Source organism: Pempheris klunzingeri, chromosome 16 (genome assembly GCF_042242105.1).
Source record: "Pempheris klunzingeri isolate RE-2024b chromosome 16, fPemKlu1.hap1, whole genome shotgun sequence".
In the NCBI taxonomy this organism is placed as follows: Eukaryota; Metazoa; Chordata; class Actinopteri; order Acropomatiformes; family Pempheridae; genus Pempheris; species Pempheris klunzingeri.
Genome location: NC_092027.1, coordinates 21,921,780 through 21,943,189, shown reverse-complemented (window position 1 = coordinate 21,943,189; position 21,410 = coordinate 21,921,780). Strand labels below are relative to the sequence as shown.

The 21,410-nt window shown below is 40.4% G+C and overlaps 1 protein-coding gene across 2 annotated transcripts in view; it reads right to left on the bottom strand.

The window, feature by feature from the left end:
- Positions 1-21,410, bottom strand: part of trappc9 (trafficking protein particle complex subunit 9) — a 183,378-nt gene that overhangs the window by 81,008 nt on the left and 80,960 nt on the right. For both annotated transcript variants that reach the window (XM_070846006.1, XM_070846007.1), the window contains one exon: positions 7,174-7,316. In XM_070846006.1, the coding sequence (XP_070702107.1) occupies positions 7,174-7,316 (143 nt within the window). The remainder of the gene's footprint in view (positions 1-7,173; positions 7,317-21,410) is intronic.

Here is a 21,410-nt window from a genome sequence, read left to right as displayed (position 1 = left end):
ACCACACTAACAAATGAACCATGAGGTCAGCTCTTTGCTATAATCATTTGAAGAGGACCCCGTTGCAGTAGAGTTACTGGAGCCACACCTTTCTATGCCGAGACCACGAAAAGATATCCAGACAGATACCACAGTGTTGTCATCTTTATTCCCGATACAGAGCAAAACGAGCCACTGACACTGACCAGGCACTAGCTGGGACAGGGGACGTTGTTACTGTGAGGTAGCAGGTGGTGAAAATGAAACACAGCGTAGGAGGAAGTAAAAACGCGAAGATCAATGGAGCTGGGCCCACACCTCGGTCAATTCTGCAAATCTGCCATCAATACGTGCTGATTCTGCAGCCCTACTCTGGTACCAAAACGTGACATATTCCCTGCTCACAAAATGTAATGGCTTGGCTGGATTTAGAGTACTGCCAATGATGGGCTATTTTTAGTGACAGGAGCCAATAAGGGACAGTCGGCTTTTACTTTTATGTCCACATGTAAAGATTGAGAGAGAAGTGAAACATAGCTAAACACTAATTGCTGGCTGGTCGGCATGTGCACCATTACCGTCAAGTAATGGATTAAAGTTAAATCAAACACAGTAGTTCACTAAAGGGCCAGTTCACCCAAACGAATATTTTCTCCTTTGACAGTATTAAGTCTTATAGGTGGCAGAAATCTGCCCCAGAATTACAATATTTTTGTTTCCACCCACAAACACGAGTAGTGTCATTGGGCCTATTTCTTCAGTAGCTGTAATGATCTTTTTTTTTTTTACCTGTTAGCTGAAGGTAGAAGAACAGTGGAGGGTCTCCTTCATATAGGAGCTGCAAGAATTTCTTACGATGCTATAGATGATTCACAGGATGCACTTTCAACAAGTCCGTTCATGTCCCCCAATAGAGCAATGCCTTTTTCCAGGGCAACACAATGTTTAGCAAATGGGATTTTAACAGGTCCCTGTAAAGTATGGACCATTGAGTGTTTCACACATCCAGGCTCCCAGTCACTTTCCTCAACAGATCTGTCACCTTACATATCGCCAAATGTGAGAGGAAGATAGAGGGAAATTGGTACCATAGGTGAGGTATGAAATGAAATATTTACAAAGAGACACATAAAAAGCAATACTGGATCTTATGGCATGTTTTGGTCAAAAGTATGACAATTTAGTTGACTTGTAGCTTTGCACTGAATTCAGTGCAGCCCACACGGCTGCACTGTCTGAGCTGAAGGACCGCATGCTGACAGCTACGTTTGGATTCTGTCACTGCAGTAAATATGTTGTATATCTTTTATGAGGTAACCAGCAGACGTTAGCTGGAGGCGAAGTTCACAGCGCATACATGCTGAGGATACATGGTAAGATCGAAACAATGTTGAGTCAACTCATTTAATTTAAACTCAACTAAATTGTAGATTTCTATTGAAAGGGATTGTAATTCTTTCTGCTCATGATGTGGCTGGAGGTTTGTTTACGTCTGCATATGACATGGTAAATGCATCCTGAGCAAGTAACCCTTCCATTTTATTCCTGTTTCTCCATTAGCTCCCATTAATTCCAGTTAATGATCAACTAATCAAATGATGTGCCCCAAACAATAAAATCAAAATAGCTTGAAGCTTTTGGAAGATTCACAATCTTATTTATTTATTTTTTTTATTTAAAAAATGCAGAAAGACTGAAATATGATTTAAACATCCATTTTTTTTTTTTTAGAAATTCAAGTGCAAGACAGCCAAGTTATCCACGTGCAGCAGGTAGAGACAGACTAGATTGAATCTGCGCACTATTCTGTTGACTCAGAACGGCTCATGTATCATAATCATAATATCTCATCAAGACACACAAAGCTCAAATCAGTTTTTTTCTTAGTCCGTGTCTCTCATAGATGTAATCTGAAGGGTGGAAGGTGCAGGAAGAGTGGATCTACTTACATCACAGGTCTTTTTAATGACGGTCGTGACTCAGGACAGTTGATGCAGCCTGCTGTCATTTATGTTACTTTTTGAGAGAAGTAACCTTTTTGTTCACATTGTAATAATTTAATCTTCATGATGGAGACAGATTGTGGAAAAAAAAGAATTCTATGGTACGAATACTAACTATGGATAGCAGGACAGAGACAGTGAGGTCAAAGTGGCGTAGAGTGAGACAGACGACTATCTTTGTGAAGCCGAATTTGTCTTCAGGTGCAGCGGGTTATTTTCTTCGGCTGCACCTGCTGGTTAGTTTAGTGCCTCGCACCACAGTCGGAGGAGAAGCACAGTCGGAGGCGTGTCACTGGAAATCTGGCAGTGCACCGCAGCTTCAGTGTAAAGATTAATCTCACTTAATGCCAACTGCACATTTTCGACCCAAAAACCTTTAATAATGTTTTACTTAACTGTCTGAATATCAGCCTTACATTCTTCAACCAGTGGACACGTCTAACTTTGCAAACAAAAACAGTTTTTTTTCCCAGTTGTGGTATATTAATATCTGATCCTACCACCACCTGGCATTCACAACAGCTGGCATGCACTGAATAAAGGCCTCCCCTTCAGGTGAACAACTCCCCACGCAGGTATGTGTTCCTTCCACAGACGCAAATTGTCGCCAACATCGTCAAAGCCTGATTATACACATCAAAACCACTGGTTACCTTGATTAGATCTTACATAACCAGCACCAGACTGCTGCTAAAGGACTGCACAAACGTCTGCGCTGTTGTGAATATGACGCTGGCCACATATACTTTGGTATTCAGCACAGCTGTCTATTGTATGCAGGGGAAAAAATCACCGAGCGTGTTGGAGACGTCTTTGAAGGTATGAAACACTCAGTTTCATGACTAAAGATAACAATTAAAGCGTTCTGCTCTGTGCATCGCTTGAACCCTTTAGAAACAACTCATTCATAAAAACAGCCACCCATGAACAGGTAAAAGAGCAGCGTTTTCAACAGCAGTAGGTCTCAACTGGCAATATGATGAACCACATAGTGTGGTACAGCAAAATAACTGCTGTGTGTTGGTTACATTTCATTGTGATGTGACCGTAACAAAATGTTCAGGGTCATGAAACCTATAAAGGCTGAATTAAAGAAAGAGGCCATCTGCACCGTGGATCTGCACCCCGTACCTCCAAAACAAGAAAATAAGCTTCTTCCTGGGAGAAGCAGTGTGTCACAATGGGAAGGGCTGAGCTTTCACAGCGGATGAGAGGAGCAAGTGCGATTGGCCATGAGTGTGAACCAGTGAATAACAATGACGCAGTGGGAATGACATGACATGAAAACAATCTTGTCTGCCCATTTAAACAATTCTTCTGTTGATTCAGGCCAATTCTGGTATAAAGCTGGGACTTGGTGTTAATGAGGATGTTGGTGGAAGATACACAGACAGGAAAAACTGTGGCTTTATTTACATTAGCAGCAACAGTCCGACTATTTGCCTCAATATCCATGTAACTGACAAAATAACAGACAGACAGAACGTAGACTGACTGACTGACACTTCCTAGATGAGTTGAGTCAAATGTGTCTTTCAGTGGCCTTTTCTGAGTACTGTCTACAAACATTTAAAACGGTAGTACTGTAGAGATAAAGCAAATAAACAAGAGTGAGGCGAAAGAGTGGTGTAGAAGAAATGGAAAGAGGAGCAGCAGAAATAGAGAGAGAGTGAGAATGAAAGAATAGAGAGCAAGTAAAGCCGGAAAGCGGAGCAAGATAATGAGACACGGGAAAGAAAAAGAATGTATAAGGAAGAGAATGAGGGAGATGAAAGTAGACAGAAAACTTGCTTACTGTAGCATCACCCTGTGAATTTATTCTTTCTCTGTGTTACTGTTAGCAGCGACTGTGCTGCTGCATGTTTTAGGAACCGAGGACACCACAGTTCAATCACGCTGCTACAGGGAAAAAAGGAAAAAGGGCTTTTTTTGAAAAGTAAATGTATGTTGGGGTTGTTTTTACAGAGAAAGAGAGAGAAACGGGAGGAGAGACGAGTGGGGAAGGACAGAGCGAGAGACAAATACAATAACGGATCGAAAGGATAAGTTGCTGTATTATTGAGCAATTTCATACAACCACTTCCAAATTCTCTTTTAACTCGCAGCCAAGAAGAAATTCAATAGTGCTTATCTCAACAAGTAAAGTGTGTTAAAGGACTTTAATGTGTATCCCTCCAGGAGGGGAAAAACAATCAAAGGATATTCTAACAAATAATGTTTAAATTTGAGTGTCCATAGCATGACATTATGAAAACTCGATTTGTGGATGACGGTAATTCAATTCTACTACAGTTATCTCAACATTTCATATCCAAGGCCCAGTGGAGATAAGTATGTCAGGCTTTATGGGACATTTCTACTAGCAGGATTATGGCCAGCGAGCGAGCGCTGATAGTCATGTTGATGAGTTTCAATGCACAACCAAACACTAGGAGTGCTTTAATGTGAGGACTATAAAAAAAAACAAAATGATGTTCACACACAAGCAGCTATACAAAATTCTGTTTTTCTAAAAAAAAAATGCTTGTAGATTGTCAGAAACTTTTGGTAAAATCACAATTATTGACAATTATATTAAATATTATATCATAAACATATTATTAAAAGTAACAATGTCTAAGGAATAATGTTGCTTTAAAAAACGTTTGCATTATTTTTATATATTAGGTGGAAACATTAATCAGTAGTTTTTTGATCCACCGGAAACTCTAAAAGATTTTTGGATGCATGTACCCCACATTTGGTTTGTGCTTCAGGACTTTGGAAAATGAATTGAAGTTTGTTACATTGGGCATATTATGAGTCTATTTTTGGACTTCTAGCATCTGTCTAACAAACTGTCGAGTCAATTTTATTCATATTACCCAAAATCACAAATTTCCCTCAAAGCATTTTGCAATCTGTCCAACATTCTTGCCTAAACTGTACATGTTTTCATATCTCCTCACTGACCACTAGTTTATCATTCATCTTTGTATTCTATTGTACTGATCGTTCCATTTTTGTTACCCACTGCTTTCTGTGACGTTGTAAATTTCCCTGTCGTGGGACTAATAAAGGAATATCTTATCTAACACGACGCCCTCTTTCTTTACATCCTCGAATCAAACAAAGAGTGTTTCTTCAAATTTGCTTATGTGCTAAGCTTTTAACTGGCTTTTCCATGTGTTTTATGAGTAGATTATTGGGTTTTGGGGGTTAAGATCCACTGAAGTGCCTGAGGAAGTCACTAAATGTGACATTGAGTTCAATACAAATAAGTGCATCTGACCTAAGACGACCTGCAGGCAGTCTCCTTAAACCCGGCAAATGTTTAGAGCCAGCAGATACTGTATGTCAGTGTGATGACGCAAAAAGTGCAAGGGAGGCATTAGAGGTAAGGAAGGGAGGGGGGGTTGCAATGACAGGGTGATGGTATAGCAGCCAGCACAGCGTCTCTTATGTATGCATATGTATCAGCGCTGAGCCAAGATGGATGGCTTAAACTGCAGATATTATTACAGCTAATGATTCACCTCAAGTGGCCATTACTCGGCTACGATCTGTCTCCCTTGCTTGGGGTTTTTTTTTTTTCCACGAGAGAGCTGAAAAGTGGAGTGAAGTGGTACATGGGGGATGTGTGTGTATATATGTGTGAGGGTGCCCATAATAATGTGTGTGTATGTGCATGAGAGACAGAGCGAAAACGAGAGAATGAAAAATGAGTATGAGCATCCATTTAATATCCATTCACATCTGCCAATATCTGACCTGGCGGTGAAAATACCATTTCTAAAGTCTTCTGGTTTTGATAGCAATAATGTCATAGTGAGATTGTTGCTGTAGTGGTTAAAAAAGAAGGTCGATATCAAGTCATCCACTCAAGGGAGCAAAAAAATAGCTGCATTTGTATCGTATGTGAGATAAAACGAAGCTTCACATTTGAGATTTATCATCAGTTACTGGGACGAGAGCAGCTGAGAGGGAGATTCTTTGCTACTCCAATGAAGACTGTATAGTGCTGCGATGGCATCTGGCAATGATCGGTTTTAATTTGAAATAAAAAGCCCAGAAACACACAAAAATGGCACACAGGGTTATGGGCTCATCCAAATCTAGACGCTGGAGGAGAACCATTGAGAACAGAGCATAAACAAATGCTGTGCCGCCACCATTTGACAAATATTGCTTTATCAACCCATTCTGAAGTAAAGTTACTACATTAAAACGCTTTTTTTTAAGCAATAGTTCATCTGTCACTGATGCAGAAGGGCCATTAAATATGAATTAGGCAGGCTGACAGAATTTGGTTTCTCAAGTACAAACTTTGGGGCATGAGAAAAAAGAACTCTTCTTACACAAGGTTATTTCAGTTTCACTTTCCAGGTTGCGTTGTGGCAGTTTCAAGTCACCCGCTGCGTGTGGTGTAGCACGATGGGTGTAGGTTTTGTTAGATTAAAGTGCAATCAAACAATCTAGCTGAGGTACAGCAGCAGAGTCATAATAATTCAGCTCAGTTCTACGTAGCATTTTAAGCCTCTTCTTGATCACTGTTTTGATCTGCGGAAGCAGCAGGCAGCTGTTTTCAGCAAGAAAGCTCTGACAGACCCACTGTGTGATACCTGTATGGCTCCAGATGAAGACAGACAAAACTGGCTACTAGAAATTCGAGGAGAATTTAGCAGCTGAAGGCTCTTTTCAAAAACCGAGCTAAAGTGATGAATACTGGACTACAGGTGGTACAAATTTCTTGCTGAAAGTTTTGAAAAACTTCAGGATCCTTTGATGGCTCAACAGTTAAGAACGAAAAAGCTACTCTTAAATACAGCCACTTTAAACATGTGGTGGAATTGTCCCACTACAGCACACTGCAACAGGAGATGTACTGAGCACAGTATTTGCTGCGTAATGTACAATAGCTGCAGAATACATGGGATGGTTCATTTCTGTACACATGCCTTTCTTAGTAGAAGTAGAAATTATTACAGTGTAGCTTTCACTGTGCATACGATATGTGAGTTTTGTATGGAGGCAGACTTTATATAAATATACATATATATATATACATATATATATATATATATATATTTTATTATTATTATATATAGAAATTATTTTTCAATTGGCAAACAGAGCCGTAAGTGCACAAACGTCACTACCACTTCTTGATCATATTCAGCCGCAGAAAATGCAGGTTTCTTCTGGGTGTTACCTGGTTGCAGGGAGGGTGCTGACCCTGGTGAAGAAAACAGATGGCTCCACGTCAACATGGACTCCCAAAGACAGCTCCCTGTAGTAGCCCTCCACTTTGCCTGCTCCCCCTGAGTACTTAAAGTTCAGCACCGCCTCCAAAGTCTGCAAAAGCACAAGGGAAGGATATAAATTTAGATCAAGCTGGCTTGACAGTGCACTACATTGAAGAGCTGATTCAGCCAAAGAAAAATAAAAAGAGGGAAAAAAAAACAGTGATCCATTACCAGTTTCTCTTCCTTTACATCTGTAAGGAAGACTGAGTGTGACTGGGGTCAGAGGTCAAAGCCAGCACATTGCAAGCTGCCACTCCATCAGCAAAACTGGTGTCTTTCAAGATCAATCCGACACAAGTCATTGCGGCGAAATAATAAATGCACTGCAGCACAGCTATTGTGCTGTCTAATGAAATGGAGGCATGATGGTGAGAAAGCTGGAAAGGTGGGGAGGGCGTGATTGGTGGATGCAAAACAGATGATTCAGAATCAATGTGTATCGTCCCAAAACAGTATGAGAGCAGAGGGCGGTGGGCGGGTGGGTGCGGTGGGTGGGATTTTGCTGGCTGCGCTCCACGGTGACAGGAGGAAAGTGGACACACAGAATTACTCAGAGGTACTCAAAGGTTTTCTGTGGGGTGGGGGGGGGCACAGAACAAGCAGCCAAGTGGGCGAAGGATGGGGAAATTAAAAGTGGCAGTTTATGGTGAGGGAGCACTAGCTGACTCAGGCAATAGGCTAAAGCGGGTAAAAAGAGCATCCAAGGTCCCGCTTTTCTTCCTATGCGGCCTATATCATCTCTCCACATATTGCAGATGGAGGCACTAGCTGTGCCTTTCCAGAACAAATTTCACTGATTCCTTGATTATTTTCATTCTTTATACCCTCTTGCGAGGTTGCAGAGCGCCAAGTGGAATGATTCGGAGCCTGCTGGCTAGACGTCTGGCCTATTACAACCTAATGACAGAGGCACAACACACTGAGCAAAGAGAGATGAAAACATCAGAGAGCATTATTATTACTGTAGACCAAGCACCTTAATTCTAAATTTCCACTTATCTTGCACTGCATGGGCTTTATTTCACATCCTTGGTATATAGTCATAGCATGCATATATAATCTTGATATATCTTTTATTGCTGTTATTTTTTGGCAGGTAGTAGCAAGTCGCTATAGATGTTGGTCAGTACTTCACTTTGGCCCAGAATGAAGTACCGTGTCTCAATAACTGTTGGACAGATTGTCTTGAACTTTGGTGCTGACATCCCCGGATTTTTCCTCTGGCACCTTTTAGATGGGTTGCCATGAAATTCGCTGCAAACATTCATGTTGCCCTCAGGATGAAGTGTTATGAGATTAATGATCCATTGATATTTTGCCTTCTGAGGGCACCTAACGGTTAGGGTGCCGACCATGTACAGCACCCCAGTTCACTTTCAGGGTGGGAATCTTTGTTATATGTCATTCCCCAACTTGCTTCCATCTTTTCCTGTCATTTCCCTTCTTGGTTATCTAATAAAGGCATAAAAATGCACCACAAAAAATTTGAATTAAAAAAATAGCACCATCATCCAGGTGTTTGGTTTATGACCAAATACCTGTCAAACTTTCCATCAGCCTCAAGCCGTATGTTGTGCTCAGTGCTAGTTACCGATTGTTGCAGGCTAACAAACTAAATTAGGATGGTGAACATGGTAAATACATATCTGATAAGTATCAGTACACGCACACACACACACACACACACACACACACACACACATATAAATACGTATATACATATATAGCATGCTTAAGTTGGCATTTACCTCAAAGTAGTGTACCTGAGTACAACCTCACAGAGTTACTAGCATGGCAGAAGCTTTGTAGTCTTGGTATTAACAATAAATTTCCTTCATGAACATTAATCTTAGTTTATTGTAGTGTATCTTACTATATAGTATAGTAGAGGTACTATGGGTCACTAATAAAATGTATTCTGCGACAAACAAAGCTTCCAGTGAATCATCTAAGACGTCGATTTTAATATCATTAGCATGTTTAATTTCATGATGGAGAATTTCATAAAGCGTGTATGATGCAAAGGCAGCAAATTAAAATCCTGCTATGCTCTCTGAATACCATTTTCCCCACTATTTGTCCTCTCTGGAGGTAAAACAGTGGAGCCAGTCTGCTCTGGAGGAAGAGCAGCAGCCATACAATACAGGCAACAGACAGACTCATGCTGTGCTGGCAACCGAATGAAAGGAACAGCACAGTGACATGAATCTCATTTGAATTGATTTACTGAACTGGCACAGATTCCTTGAGCTAAAACACTGGTTGGAGGTCTATGTTTTTCCATGAACTGTGCTTTCATCACTTGTTTTCCTTCTGTTTGGTAAAGGACAATGCAGCAGTCATTTTAGATTTCAATTATCATCAACAAATCCCATGAAAAGACAAAAAACAAACAATGAGTTTACCCTTCTAACAATATTCTCTGTGTTGCATATTGCCACTGAGCTCCACTGGTGACCAAAAAACATGACAGAGCCAGGACATTCCAGTGGGTGACATATCGCAATGAACACAAGCAGTGCAGCGTGTTTATATATTCAAACATGTTTTTATTAGTAGTGAAGTTTTCCAATACTGAGAGCATACTCTAAAAAATATGCACACACATTGTTCTTTGGAGCGGTGGAGTGCTGTGTTACATGCAGCGGTGTGACCCTGTGGCTGCCTGTGTGGTACTAATAGCCTCAACATGATCCTCTCGAGGAGTAGAGATTGTTACACTTGCAAACAGCGGCTGTGCACCTCAGTTCCCTTCTCAGACCAGAGTTGACCCTGAGCCCCTCCTCCATTCAAGCCTCTCTCTCTCTCTCTCTCTCTGCTCTCGCCCCCTCAGGACCCTATTTCAATCACACTGGGCTAAAAATAGGCCCTGCTGTAATGAATTGACTGTGTTAGGAGTGGGCCGGTAGCAAAACACAGCCCAAGCAAACAGCCTGTTTACGCAAATGCATTACCTTCACAGGCATACAAACAACGTGATTAGTGAGACCGATTGAGGTAACAGTTCGATTAAGGCGTGCACCATCACCAATACAGACAGGAGCTGTTTTATGGTCAAGTTAATGTCTTAAGGCTTCACCCGAAACTTAAACAAAAAATGGAGGGACATTGCTTGGATTTGGTACCATTCACATCTGAACTAGTGCCTAACATTACCTTTTTTTTTTTTTACATACTTAAGTCTTTCTGCAGTAACTAAAATGTAATTTCAGCCGTAAAAAACGAGTACAAACGTCTTAATTTCACCATTATTACTTATTAAGAACATTTTGTTATTAATTTAGAGCACTTTAGGCCCCACACAAAATAAAACCTCCCTCCATCCCCCTGCATCTACAACATCCAGCCAACTACATTTGCGTCCACTTTTGGCTCGTCATACCCTGGCCTGCGTTGGACTAGAACAAGCTGCAGGGGTGATGTATTGTCACGCTCCCTCTTTCTCTTTAACATATACTCCAGCCTACTCTCTTACTCAGATGTGCTCTCAGGTACCAAAATTTGGCACCAGCTGCTTTAATGTCAATTGGTATTCACTGGTACAGATGTAATTCTGTCTGTAGCCTTACGTTCAGTGCCCAACCCCTGACATGGCACTGGAGTTTATTCTATCATGTCGTATGATGAATAATGTATAAACTTGCAACATCTTCTGAAATATGACAGCTGGTATCCTTCAAAGCTAGACTATTTCACTTTTTGGCGACAACTGTAGCATTCGTGGGGCTGATTCGGTAATGTCCATTATTTAGCAATATAACACCAGGAGCAATTGGCCAGGTGTGCAAAGGTGTGAAAGTAAGCAGGGTTTGAAATTGTCTTATGACATAAGTTATTAGATTTATGAAGCCCCAAATTAGAGGGTTTGATGATCTGTACAACTGGAGGGACAGGATTCTCAAAGTCAAGCTCATCCTGACACTCTCTCATGTTGCCATCAGAAAGATAACAGTCAATCTTTTGCCTTTTTCGGGCATTCAGCCTTGAAATAACAGTGCAGCACTGAGGAAATAATACTCTAGCCAGTGCAACTCTAGTGACAGAATGATTAATTGCTTCGCATCACAAGCAAAGATCTTCATCATAACTACACTAGGAGATTATAAAATACATGCATGAAAGTATATTTTGCTGATTATTGACACCAAAGACTAGGTAACAAGTGATAACAACTAGATAATAGTCACAATGAGCTTAGCAGAGTATAAAATTGCGGTCTACTTTGTTGTAAGCCAGTTACAAATGCTCATTCTGCACCAGCCTCCTTTCACCAATTGGCCTTTCACTTGGTGGTGTCATCCTCTACACAGGTCACAAAACACGGGAGAGTCCTTTAACACTGCTCCATCTCCATCAATTATGGGTCAAAACCTTAATGTAAAAACGGGTATGAAAGGTGAATCCCTCACTCATGCGGTGTTCTCTTGCCAAAATAAGCTTTTGCTTGCTCAGACATTCAATGTTCTTTCAAATTTTTCCAAATATCAACTACAAAGCAGATTGACTGGTATTGCTCCCAAAAAAAAGTCATTGTCTGGTGTCTTTACCGGCCTTTGTTTTATCTTTGAAAAATATCTCGTGTAATCATCTCAACTCATCTGAGTTTAGCTGCTAAGCGTCACAGACATGACATGGATAGCAGAGTCAGTATTAGACTGGCTTTTACCTTGAATGCCATCACTCCATATTTTTTTAGGCTGTGTCACAACAAAGCCTCTGAAGACTATCCAACATATCCATCCATACAAATACAGCTTTTGTTTGACAATAGAGGCAAATTTTGAACGTCAAACACAGTGTTCTCTGTCTTGCACATGACAGCTGAACAACAAAGGGAAAGGAGAGGAAAGCTGAAGGCTTTTTGGATGCTTGGGCATGAAGATAAAAAAAACCTGACACATCTTGCTGAAGAGATTACGGCCTGGCCACATGTCTCCTGACAGGAATACTAAAATAAAGCGTCTCAGTGACAGGCAGGTAGGGACAGGGGGCTCTCAAAAGTGTACAAGCTTGCATGGTTTACTCTTTGGTGGCACTGGGGTAAGGGCTTGCTAAGGTGTTTCTTAAAAGAACAAACACATTTTGGGAAATTCACTTTAAGGCTGTTTACTGAGAATTACATGGGAAGATCAATATCAATTTAATCAGTGTATACTCAATACAGAGGCAGCTCCCTGACAGCTTAGCTTAGTTTAGCACAAAGACAGTAGGTATCTAAGCAATGAGCACTCAAGGGATAGAAGGGCCGAGAAAAAAACTACAGTCAGTCATGTTATTCTTTAGAGTCTCTTCATTGTCAGACTAAGTTTCCCGTTTTCCTCTCTACCTTTTACAGTATATGGCAGTCTTGGCTGTTAATATGCATCCTACTGGTGCACGAGAAAAAAAAAGGAATAAAAAGAAAACAGAAAAGTGTTTTTTAGGCCTTTCAGGGTTTTTGACAAAAGACTCTTCCATAGTTGGCCTACAGGTTCCCACCTTTCAGTCGCCACACCATAAGCTGCTGGCCGCCAAAGTCTTTCACCTGAATTTGGGCCACTGGTGCAAATGGAATCAGCTGCAGACCCACCACTGTCAGAACCAGTCTACATTTCACGTGGCACCTTTTTACAGTGTAGGCATGCCCCCACCTGACTGGATGATAAGTGTATTGATCTCTCCGAGTGTGGCGACATGGCACAAGCTAATAGCACAGTCAACTACAGTCAGCAAGTTTATTTTTGTGTGGAAGTCCTCCCTGAAGTGTTTTCTGGGACAGTTCATACTTCATGTTTCTGTTACATTTTGTTCATAGCATTACATTTTACAGCCCCAAATATTTAGTGGTTAATGTAGCTTTAAATAAAGACTGACTGACTGGTTCCAGAAGAACAACAAATGCTTTAGCGCTTGTGTAGTCCTTCTTCCGGCAAAATGGGAAACGCCGCCCCCGTTTATGGGACGCACACTTACAACATCCATTGTATCATCAATTTCTGTTTCAAAAACATTTATTTTTCCAGCCTTAATTTGGAAAAACAATGTTGGGAATAACATGTTCCACTAGCTATACACATTCTCTCTGTGTTATTATCCATCCATGGATCCCGGGTGTTTTTATTTTCAAGAGGTTTTCCCCTCATAACTGGGACAGGTGGTTGTGTTGCAGGTTGACAGAGGGTCACAGTGTACTTTGACGACGTGATGAAATGAAAGTCTGTGTGCCTAATTGCCCTTAAAATGAGGCTTGACCCCCGCTTGGGTTGCATCTGCCTAGTGCCAGGGAAGTGAGCCGTCAGCCAGGAGAGCTATTTACTCGCCTGGTGGCCCCCAGCTTCTGCAGAAAACTGAGAAATGACTTGAGGGCATTCAGATGCAGTATGTCCATTTGGAGTGCTTCTGGGACTGCTTCTCGTGTGTCCACCTGGCTGTCAATCACTGTGCCAATCAGTCGGGCGCTCGAACTTGAGGAGGAATGGTGAGAAGTTAAATAGCATCCCATATATAGCTTTATGTCTGGCTGAGGAAGTGAAATACAAATCAAGTGCTGAGCAGGACTAAGCCATCTGCTTTCACTACAGATAAGTGGGAGAAACAGCAGTACAGCAATTTTCCTGTACTCCTGGTCATTAGTGGAGTCTTGTAATGGCCTCTAAAAGGTTTCAACTTGATGCAATATGCTTGCAACAATAGAAGATCACCGTGCTTCCTTTTGTAAAAAGCTTATCCATGTATAAGATCAACTTTCTTTTGAGCCTGTCTGTCTGTATTTTATCTTCTAGAGACACTTTCATTGTATTCGTAGCCGTGAGACAGCTTGACATTATCATGTTTCTGCCGTGCTTGTTGGCAATAGATGATTCATGAGAGAAGAGGGCAGGAGGGCTGATAAGAGTGAATGTGTTCTCTATCGGTCCCACGGTGTAATGACTTAGCAATAATTGTCGAATGATGAGGAGCGAGGGCGCTGTGAACAAGTCTGTGTTGATTTGACAGCTGATGGGGGTTAGAGCATCTAAAACTGCTCAGTAACAGCCAGGCTGCATGCAGACCAAAATAGCTGACACAGCTGACAGGGAAAAGGTTTTTTTCCTTTTCTTATTTTAAGGCAGAGGACCCAGTGAAGCACCAAAGTTTGCATTGCATGATATAATAACTTCCCCAATTCCAAAACCATCCCTAAACCAAAAGCCTATCTAGTGCAGCCCAGAGCCGGTCCACTTAATGATGGTCCTGACATTTCTGCCCATAGCGTTTATAATGTCACGCTCTGCACCCCTTCACAGTTAGGGTTTGCCTCTGATGTGGCAATTAGAATGGGAGACATTTTAAAGAGTGGGTGAGCAACCTGCCCAACTATGAAGAATCTGTGACGAAGGGGGTTATGGGATGTCAAGCTCAAATTATTATAGCCAGTGGACGGTCGTATAAACACTGTCACAAAATGTGAAGAGCAGCATACGACATAAATTCCCTCCAGCAGCTGTACCTCAGACAGGTAATCTGATAGTCACAGTGGAATGTGCAGGGAAGGGCACTATATTTATTGTGTAATTCATCAATACTACACTGATCATTCATGGTAACTCTTCACCAGAATATCTCATTTAAATTCCTCGCATGCAGGCACTAAATGTTTTACTATCTGTACTGTTATTAACACCCAAAGTATCACATTTCAGGAGCATGCCAATAATGAGAATTACAGCTTGTAGTTTTTGACATTTTATGAGATTAAAACAACATTTAAATATGACAAAGTATTTACTGCAAGCACATTAAATCCAAAGTGGAAAACGGTGCCAATCAGAGGTTTTGCCACCTGTTGGCACACATTTTAAATTGAAACATCTCATAGCAGATGATTAAAGGTGTAGTGAGTGTCTGCACTGCAGTGTGCAATCTTTGCCACTTCACATTTTGGAACATGGAACATTTTATCTTGTGTTCACATTCTGTTTGACAGGAGATTAACATCTAATATAACTACTCGATGGGAGAAATTCCCTGTAGGGAGTAATTCCTGATGACAGATCTACAACTGAAACTTTCACACATGTTGGCACTCCTGGTGCCATCCCCCATGGCGGTAATTAAAAGACAAAACTCAATCCAAATGGACTTTTTGGGCTCAGATATCTTTTCTAGGACAGACTTTTATTCGTCCCTTTTCCTCATTTTGTTCTCGTTTGACTTTCAGTTTTACTTGAGTTCGCTTGGTGCAAAGAGGTCATGTTTTTCGGTGTTGCTTGTCTGTTTGTCTGTCAGCAGGATTAGACAAAATACTACTGGCCTGATTTCCATGGCACTTGGCGGAAAGATGCAGCATAGGTGCATAGGTGTGAAGGTGTGAACCCAAAAATTCTGGAGCCGTTCTGGACAGTACTCACAAACAAGCAAGTTTTGGCCTTGGCAGAGATCTGCATTCTCAAGAATGCTCTTGAAATTTATTGTGGTTTTATGTTTGGTTTTAGTGAAGCACTTTACTACTACTAAACTTCTTATTTATATGCAAGACAAATGAACTGTATTATATATGATATTACACTCAGTCACCAGGTTACTGGCTACACCATACACCACATGTACAACACATACAACAGAGACATGTTGATTCAACACTGTGTCATTTGGGAGTATGCAGTTCGGGGTGCTGTTGAACTGCATTGCATTATTATATATATATATATATATATATATATTATGTATTATTATTAGTAGTAGTGGTATTATTTGTATCATTATTATTATTATCATTATTATTACTTTTGTGTTTGAAGTTTATTCTTATTCTTTTGGAGCTGTGTGTAACAAAAAGCAATTTTCCCCTGGGGATTATTAAAGGAATTCTGATTCTGATTCTGATTAGACAGAAAGGGGGTTCTGTTATTTAGCCTACACTCCTTGATAATAAAAACTAACTATTAAACTAAGCCAAGATGGTGATCTGTCACACAGAGTGGAAGATTGGTAATCTGACAGAAATTTCACTGGCTTGGTCCTATACTGTAAATAGAGTATTTGCTTCACCAGCACACTATAATTGTGTCTGCCTGCCATCAGTTTGGAAGAGGTTAATAGAGCATTACACACTGTACACAGCTATTTTGATATTTTCTGCACTTTAATTGGTAGAAGACACCCATGTAAATCCCTTCAAAATCACACAAACACCATTGTGCTGGTCTCTTTCTATTTCATTATACAGTCCCTTGCCAGGAGACCAAATAGGAAAAAAAAAAAAGTTCTGCGAGGCAGTGTACATATTAATGCCTTTTATTAATCCTTACCAGTCCAAACTACTTGCATACTGTGTGAGGGCTTTTATTCCGTCTGCTCTTTACAAGCACCCGAAGGTGGCAGGTTTGTGTTCAGTCTCCAGTCTCTGATTTGAATGATGCACATTGTAAATCTATGGTTACACACATCAGATCCACTGGCCAAACAGCACCAGGCAGAGCTTGTGTACGTCACGCTTGTGTACGTCACACTGGCTGGTTATGATTCATTATTCTACACAGTTTATTCAGTGCAAATCAACAGGAGCGTTGGAGACTATTACATCTGCGGGACATACGGGACACACAGTTCACACAGCTCCATGACAAATCATAAGCCAATTAAAACTACTCTCTCCTCTTTACCTCACTGAAACCCTTCATGACTGTTCGTTTCCACAAATCCTTTTTGTATCCTCGTCCAAAAATCCGACGTTACCAAGGAAACAGCTGCGTGAAGCTTGTGCAAATATTTAAAACCACGGCTCCCTGGTCGGTTAAAGCACCAGGGTTATCAAAACCCTACAATATCATGGCCTTGGCATGCCCTCAGCATGCAATCCTATCATGTTTGAATACTGATGTGCACCCCTCTGCATACACTTCCAACGGTGGATGGTAAAGATGAATCATCAATCAATAAATTACCGTTAAGAATTTGATTGATCAGGAATATCTTAAACACCAATATGCAAAGTTGACATTATGAGCGTATCCCCAGACATCTTCCCCATCCATGTAGGGGCTGAAATAAAAGGCTGTTCTATGCATCTTCTACCATTTCTCCCTTTCAATACCCCCCCCCTTGCAAAACTTACAAACTTACAAAAGTTACAGCTCATGGCGACGACATATTCTTGTTCTTAAATAAAACCAGAATGACTTAATTGAGATAAGAGCAGCCTAATTAATCTCATCCCCACACTTTGCATTTCCAACTGCTAAACAATGAAAGACTGAGCTTCAAGCTAATGATCACGAGATATTTGTGGTGCTTCATTCTGAAGCCCACAAAGCAACTGTCAAGGCAATATTACATGAGTTCTATTACACGATTTGCGTCATGACATTTCAGTCACTTTTTTTTGTATAAAAAAAAAATAATCTTGAGCTGTCATTCAGAATCTGTATGAGGTCCATCACAGCTTTTTTTCAATGGATAATATCAGTTTGAGTCGGTCGCATGAGTTATCGCACTTGTGCTCTGCTAAAACGCTGCAACCGATTCTTAAAGGGGTACTTCAGCAATTTAATAATTTGATTCCATACATTAGGGGGAATTATTATAGATAGATTAAAAAAGAATGGTCAAAATCAAAGCAACAGAGGCTTGACTTTTAGAATAGATGCATATAGTGTATGTGAAGCCAGAAAAAAAAATCCAGTCTACAGTTGCCTGGTGGTATTTTACTATATACTGATGATATGATTTTACTGGCTGAGTCCGACCTACAGAATATGTTAAAGGTAGTTAGTTTGTGGTGGTGTAAATGGAGATTAGCAGTAAATTGGAGTAGTACAAATAATGCATTTCAGAAATACGGGTATGGAAAGAACTATCAAAGAATTAGTTTTGGATCACTTGCTTTGGAATATGTTAATACATATAAATACTTTTTTCTCTCTTGACAAATGTATGATTTATGAGGCTGGAATTAGGTGCCTTGTTGATTCTGCTGCGAGAGCTGTAGAATCAGTCATAACAAATTGAGTGTAATGATCAGGGTTATTCTACATAGACCCTACTTTACAATGCATGTGTCTCCCCTATACTACTAATATTATGCTGCTCGGCTATGGGGCTTAAAAAGAAACTCAAACTGTAGACACCACGCAGAATATGATTTTCTGGGAGTTGACAGATTTGCTTCCTGTAGTGGAAACTCATATTGAAACTCGTATTTTTTTCAGAGTTCCACCGCAAACTAACACGCTATCACACACTTCCATTCCTGCTATCCAGGGTGACATGAGCTGGGTACCAGAAGCAGTTCAAAATGTTAAATGATCCGATCGTGGACGCGTCTAATCACTATAGCAGAGGCAAGAATAGATAATTTAATATGTTTATGTGGAGTAAATCATACAGTTTTCCATGAGTAAATGAGCTTTACTAAATTCTTGGGGAGGTGGATATGCTGTATATTTACAGGAAATATGTGACGTAATATCAACTCTATTAAATTTGAAGAAAAATGGCTTGAAAAGGCAAAATCAAGGACATGTGCAACTCGAACTAAAGTTTGGCTCTGAACTATATGTTAGATGTGGTTTATTTAGGAGCTGGAGCTCTTCTTCTGGCCATTGAGGTTGATTGACTCAATCATATTCCGAAAGAAAACAGATTGTGTGAGCCATGCGAAGTCGATCCCATTTTCTTTTGAACTGTATAAAATTATTTAAGAGGTAATGTTCCATGAAATGACTTGACAAACACCCTAAAAAAGTGTAAATAAAAAAATGTTTTATTGGTGTTTAATTGGTGTTTATTGAAATTTTTGAAGACATAGTAAATGTTTCTGTCAGTGATTTATGAAATATGTTCCACTCTGTGATGGTATGAAGATTTAACTGAAGGATGCTTGAGTTGTTTTTCTGGCTTGAAATGAAAATTCAGTCATTCATTAATTCATACATAAAATTGTATATCTTTGGCCCTGAGTAATGAGGGAAAAGAAAATGTGATCATCAGTATTATGCGTGACTTCTCTCTACTGTTTTTTTTTTCTCCTACCACTTTGGGACAAAATGAAAAATGATTTTCTCATTCTGGGTTTAGGATATAGACTAAACAATGCCTGACGTTAATAGTGTTTGGGGCAGGTGGTGACACAGTAAATGGAAACCCAGGTGTGGCTGCTTCATGCGTATGAGTACTTCCTGTGAATTCTCACAATAAAAGAACCGTTTCGTCCACAGTAATTTGATTTCTTTTCTGAGTGTTGACTAATTCACTTACATATGGTTCAATCTGATTATACGATGTGAGTCATGAAGGGGAAAGGGAGTGGATGAACAGAAGCACTAAATTTTGTCAAGGGAGAGTGGCATCTGTCCGAGATGAATACTGGCTAAGGCCGACACACACGGTTTTCTCTGTTCCTGTGTGATTAGAGGTAAACAGAGGACCCACGGGTGCTTCAGGCACGAAACGGCTGCTCTTTTATGTAACCCTGTGGTCCTATGCAGGTGTCACACCATTTACCAGTTGGAGGGACTACAAGGAGAAGCCTCCCATCACCCCTGGCCCTCACTGCTATTCTTATAGTATATCAACAACCAGTCAACCATAGAGATGTGAAGTCAGCTACAAAGATGGGACAAGCAGAGCTGAAAGTTAAATGTTCCGAGGCCAGAAGAAAATGATGAATTGCATGATGATGCATGAGCAGGCATTTACACGAACACACTTTTATTACCTAACTTAGATATATATATATATATATATATATACACACGCGTACAAATCTCCAACAATGACCTGTCAAATGAAAAAGCGAGTATGTTGGATGGTCAAGAATGCCGGTATATAAACATCCTGGTCAGAGTGACTGCGGTGCAGCTGAAGGTGATCGCATCGACACCGGATCAGTCATCGAGCGCCACAGCATATGGAGATACACCTGGCCTGGCTCACTGGATTTCACACATGGATTCAAGTCCGGTAAGCATGATGAAATGCTTCATTCTCTTCTAATTTCATCCACCAGGCTTGCTTACACCAGCAGTTCCACACACACACACACACACACACACACATCCACTCACAGAAGCCAACTTTATCGTGACCCTCTGGGGGTGGGACTGAATTTGACACTAAGGCTCATTTACTCAATTATTGTGGGTCTTGTTCCTTGATATTTTTGGACTTGAATGGAGAGCATTACGTCTTTGAGCAGAGAGAATGCAAACTAATCACTGCAGAGAGTTCGTTTCTCCATGTATAGAGTACAATCTGACTTGTGACCTAACCTTCACAGAATAAAATAAAGCAATCAAATTAACAGTTGATTCAAATATGTTAATAAAAAAAACCAACTATGAGCAAAATCCCTCTCACTCTGTTGTACATTTCATTCTCTTCATTCGTTCGTGGTGCCTCTGGTGCCTCCCTCGGGTGGCTCCCTTGGGTGACAGCTACTGTAACAGGTCATTTGCTATGGTTACTATAAAGGCACACACATTTCTCACATGTTTTGGTGTGCTAATTACCTGCTAGTTTCCTCCATTTAGCATTAACAAAGAGAACAGCAATTACCCAATTAACTGAGGGCAGCAGGGCATGCAATGGGTCATACAGCATTTTTTTGAATTTTCACGTAAGGTCTTTTGCACTCTTTTGCACATTTAATGATATTCAGGGAATTCAAGGGGGCAAAAATGTTAGTACTGTGATTAGTTTTTCTTCAGGCTAGTTTGACCACTGTGAGTCCACTAATGTAACGTAGTGCAGTGTATTGTATTATATTTAGTATTTTCATCATGTTTTGATTAATCTGTAAAAAAAAAAAAAAAAAGGGCAAAGGCCTGTCACAATTCCCCAGTGCTCAAGGTGACCACTTGAAATAACTTGTTTTGTCAAACTGTCTAAAAGTCTATAAAAACATTCCAAAGCTATTTTGATTATTAACCTTAATTATATATAATAGAGAAGAAGCAGCAACACACATTTGAGAAGCTAGAGTCTGGCTTTGTTCTGAAGTCTTTATTTACAGCAGAGCGGAGCCTGTAATTAATCCAGTAATCAAAGCCCAATGTCACTTTGGGGTCAGAAACCCACCGTGTTATTTGACAAACATCCCAATGTCATTTCCAACTGCAGTAAAGTTTTGGTCTTAATCCTTACCCTCAGCTATACACACAATGCCGTCAATAGACAAATCAGA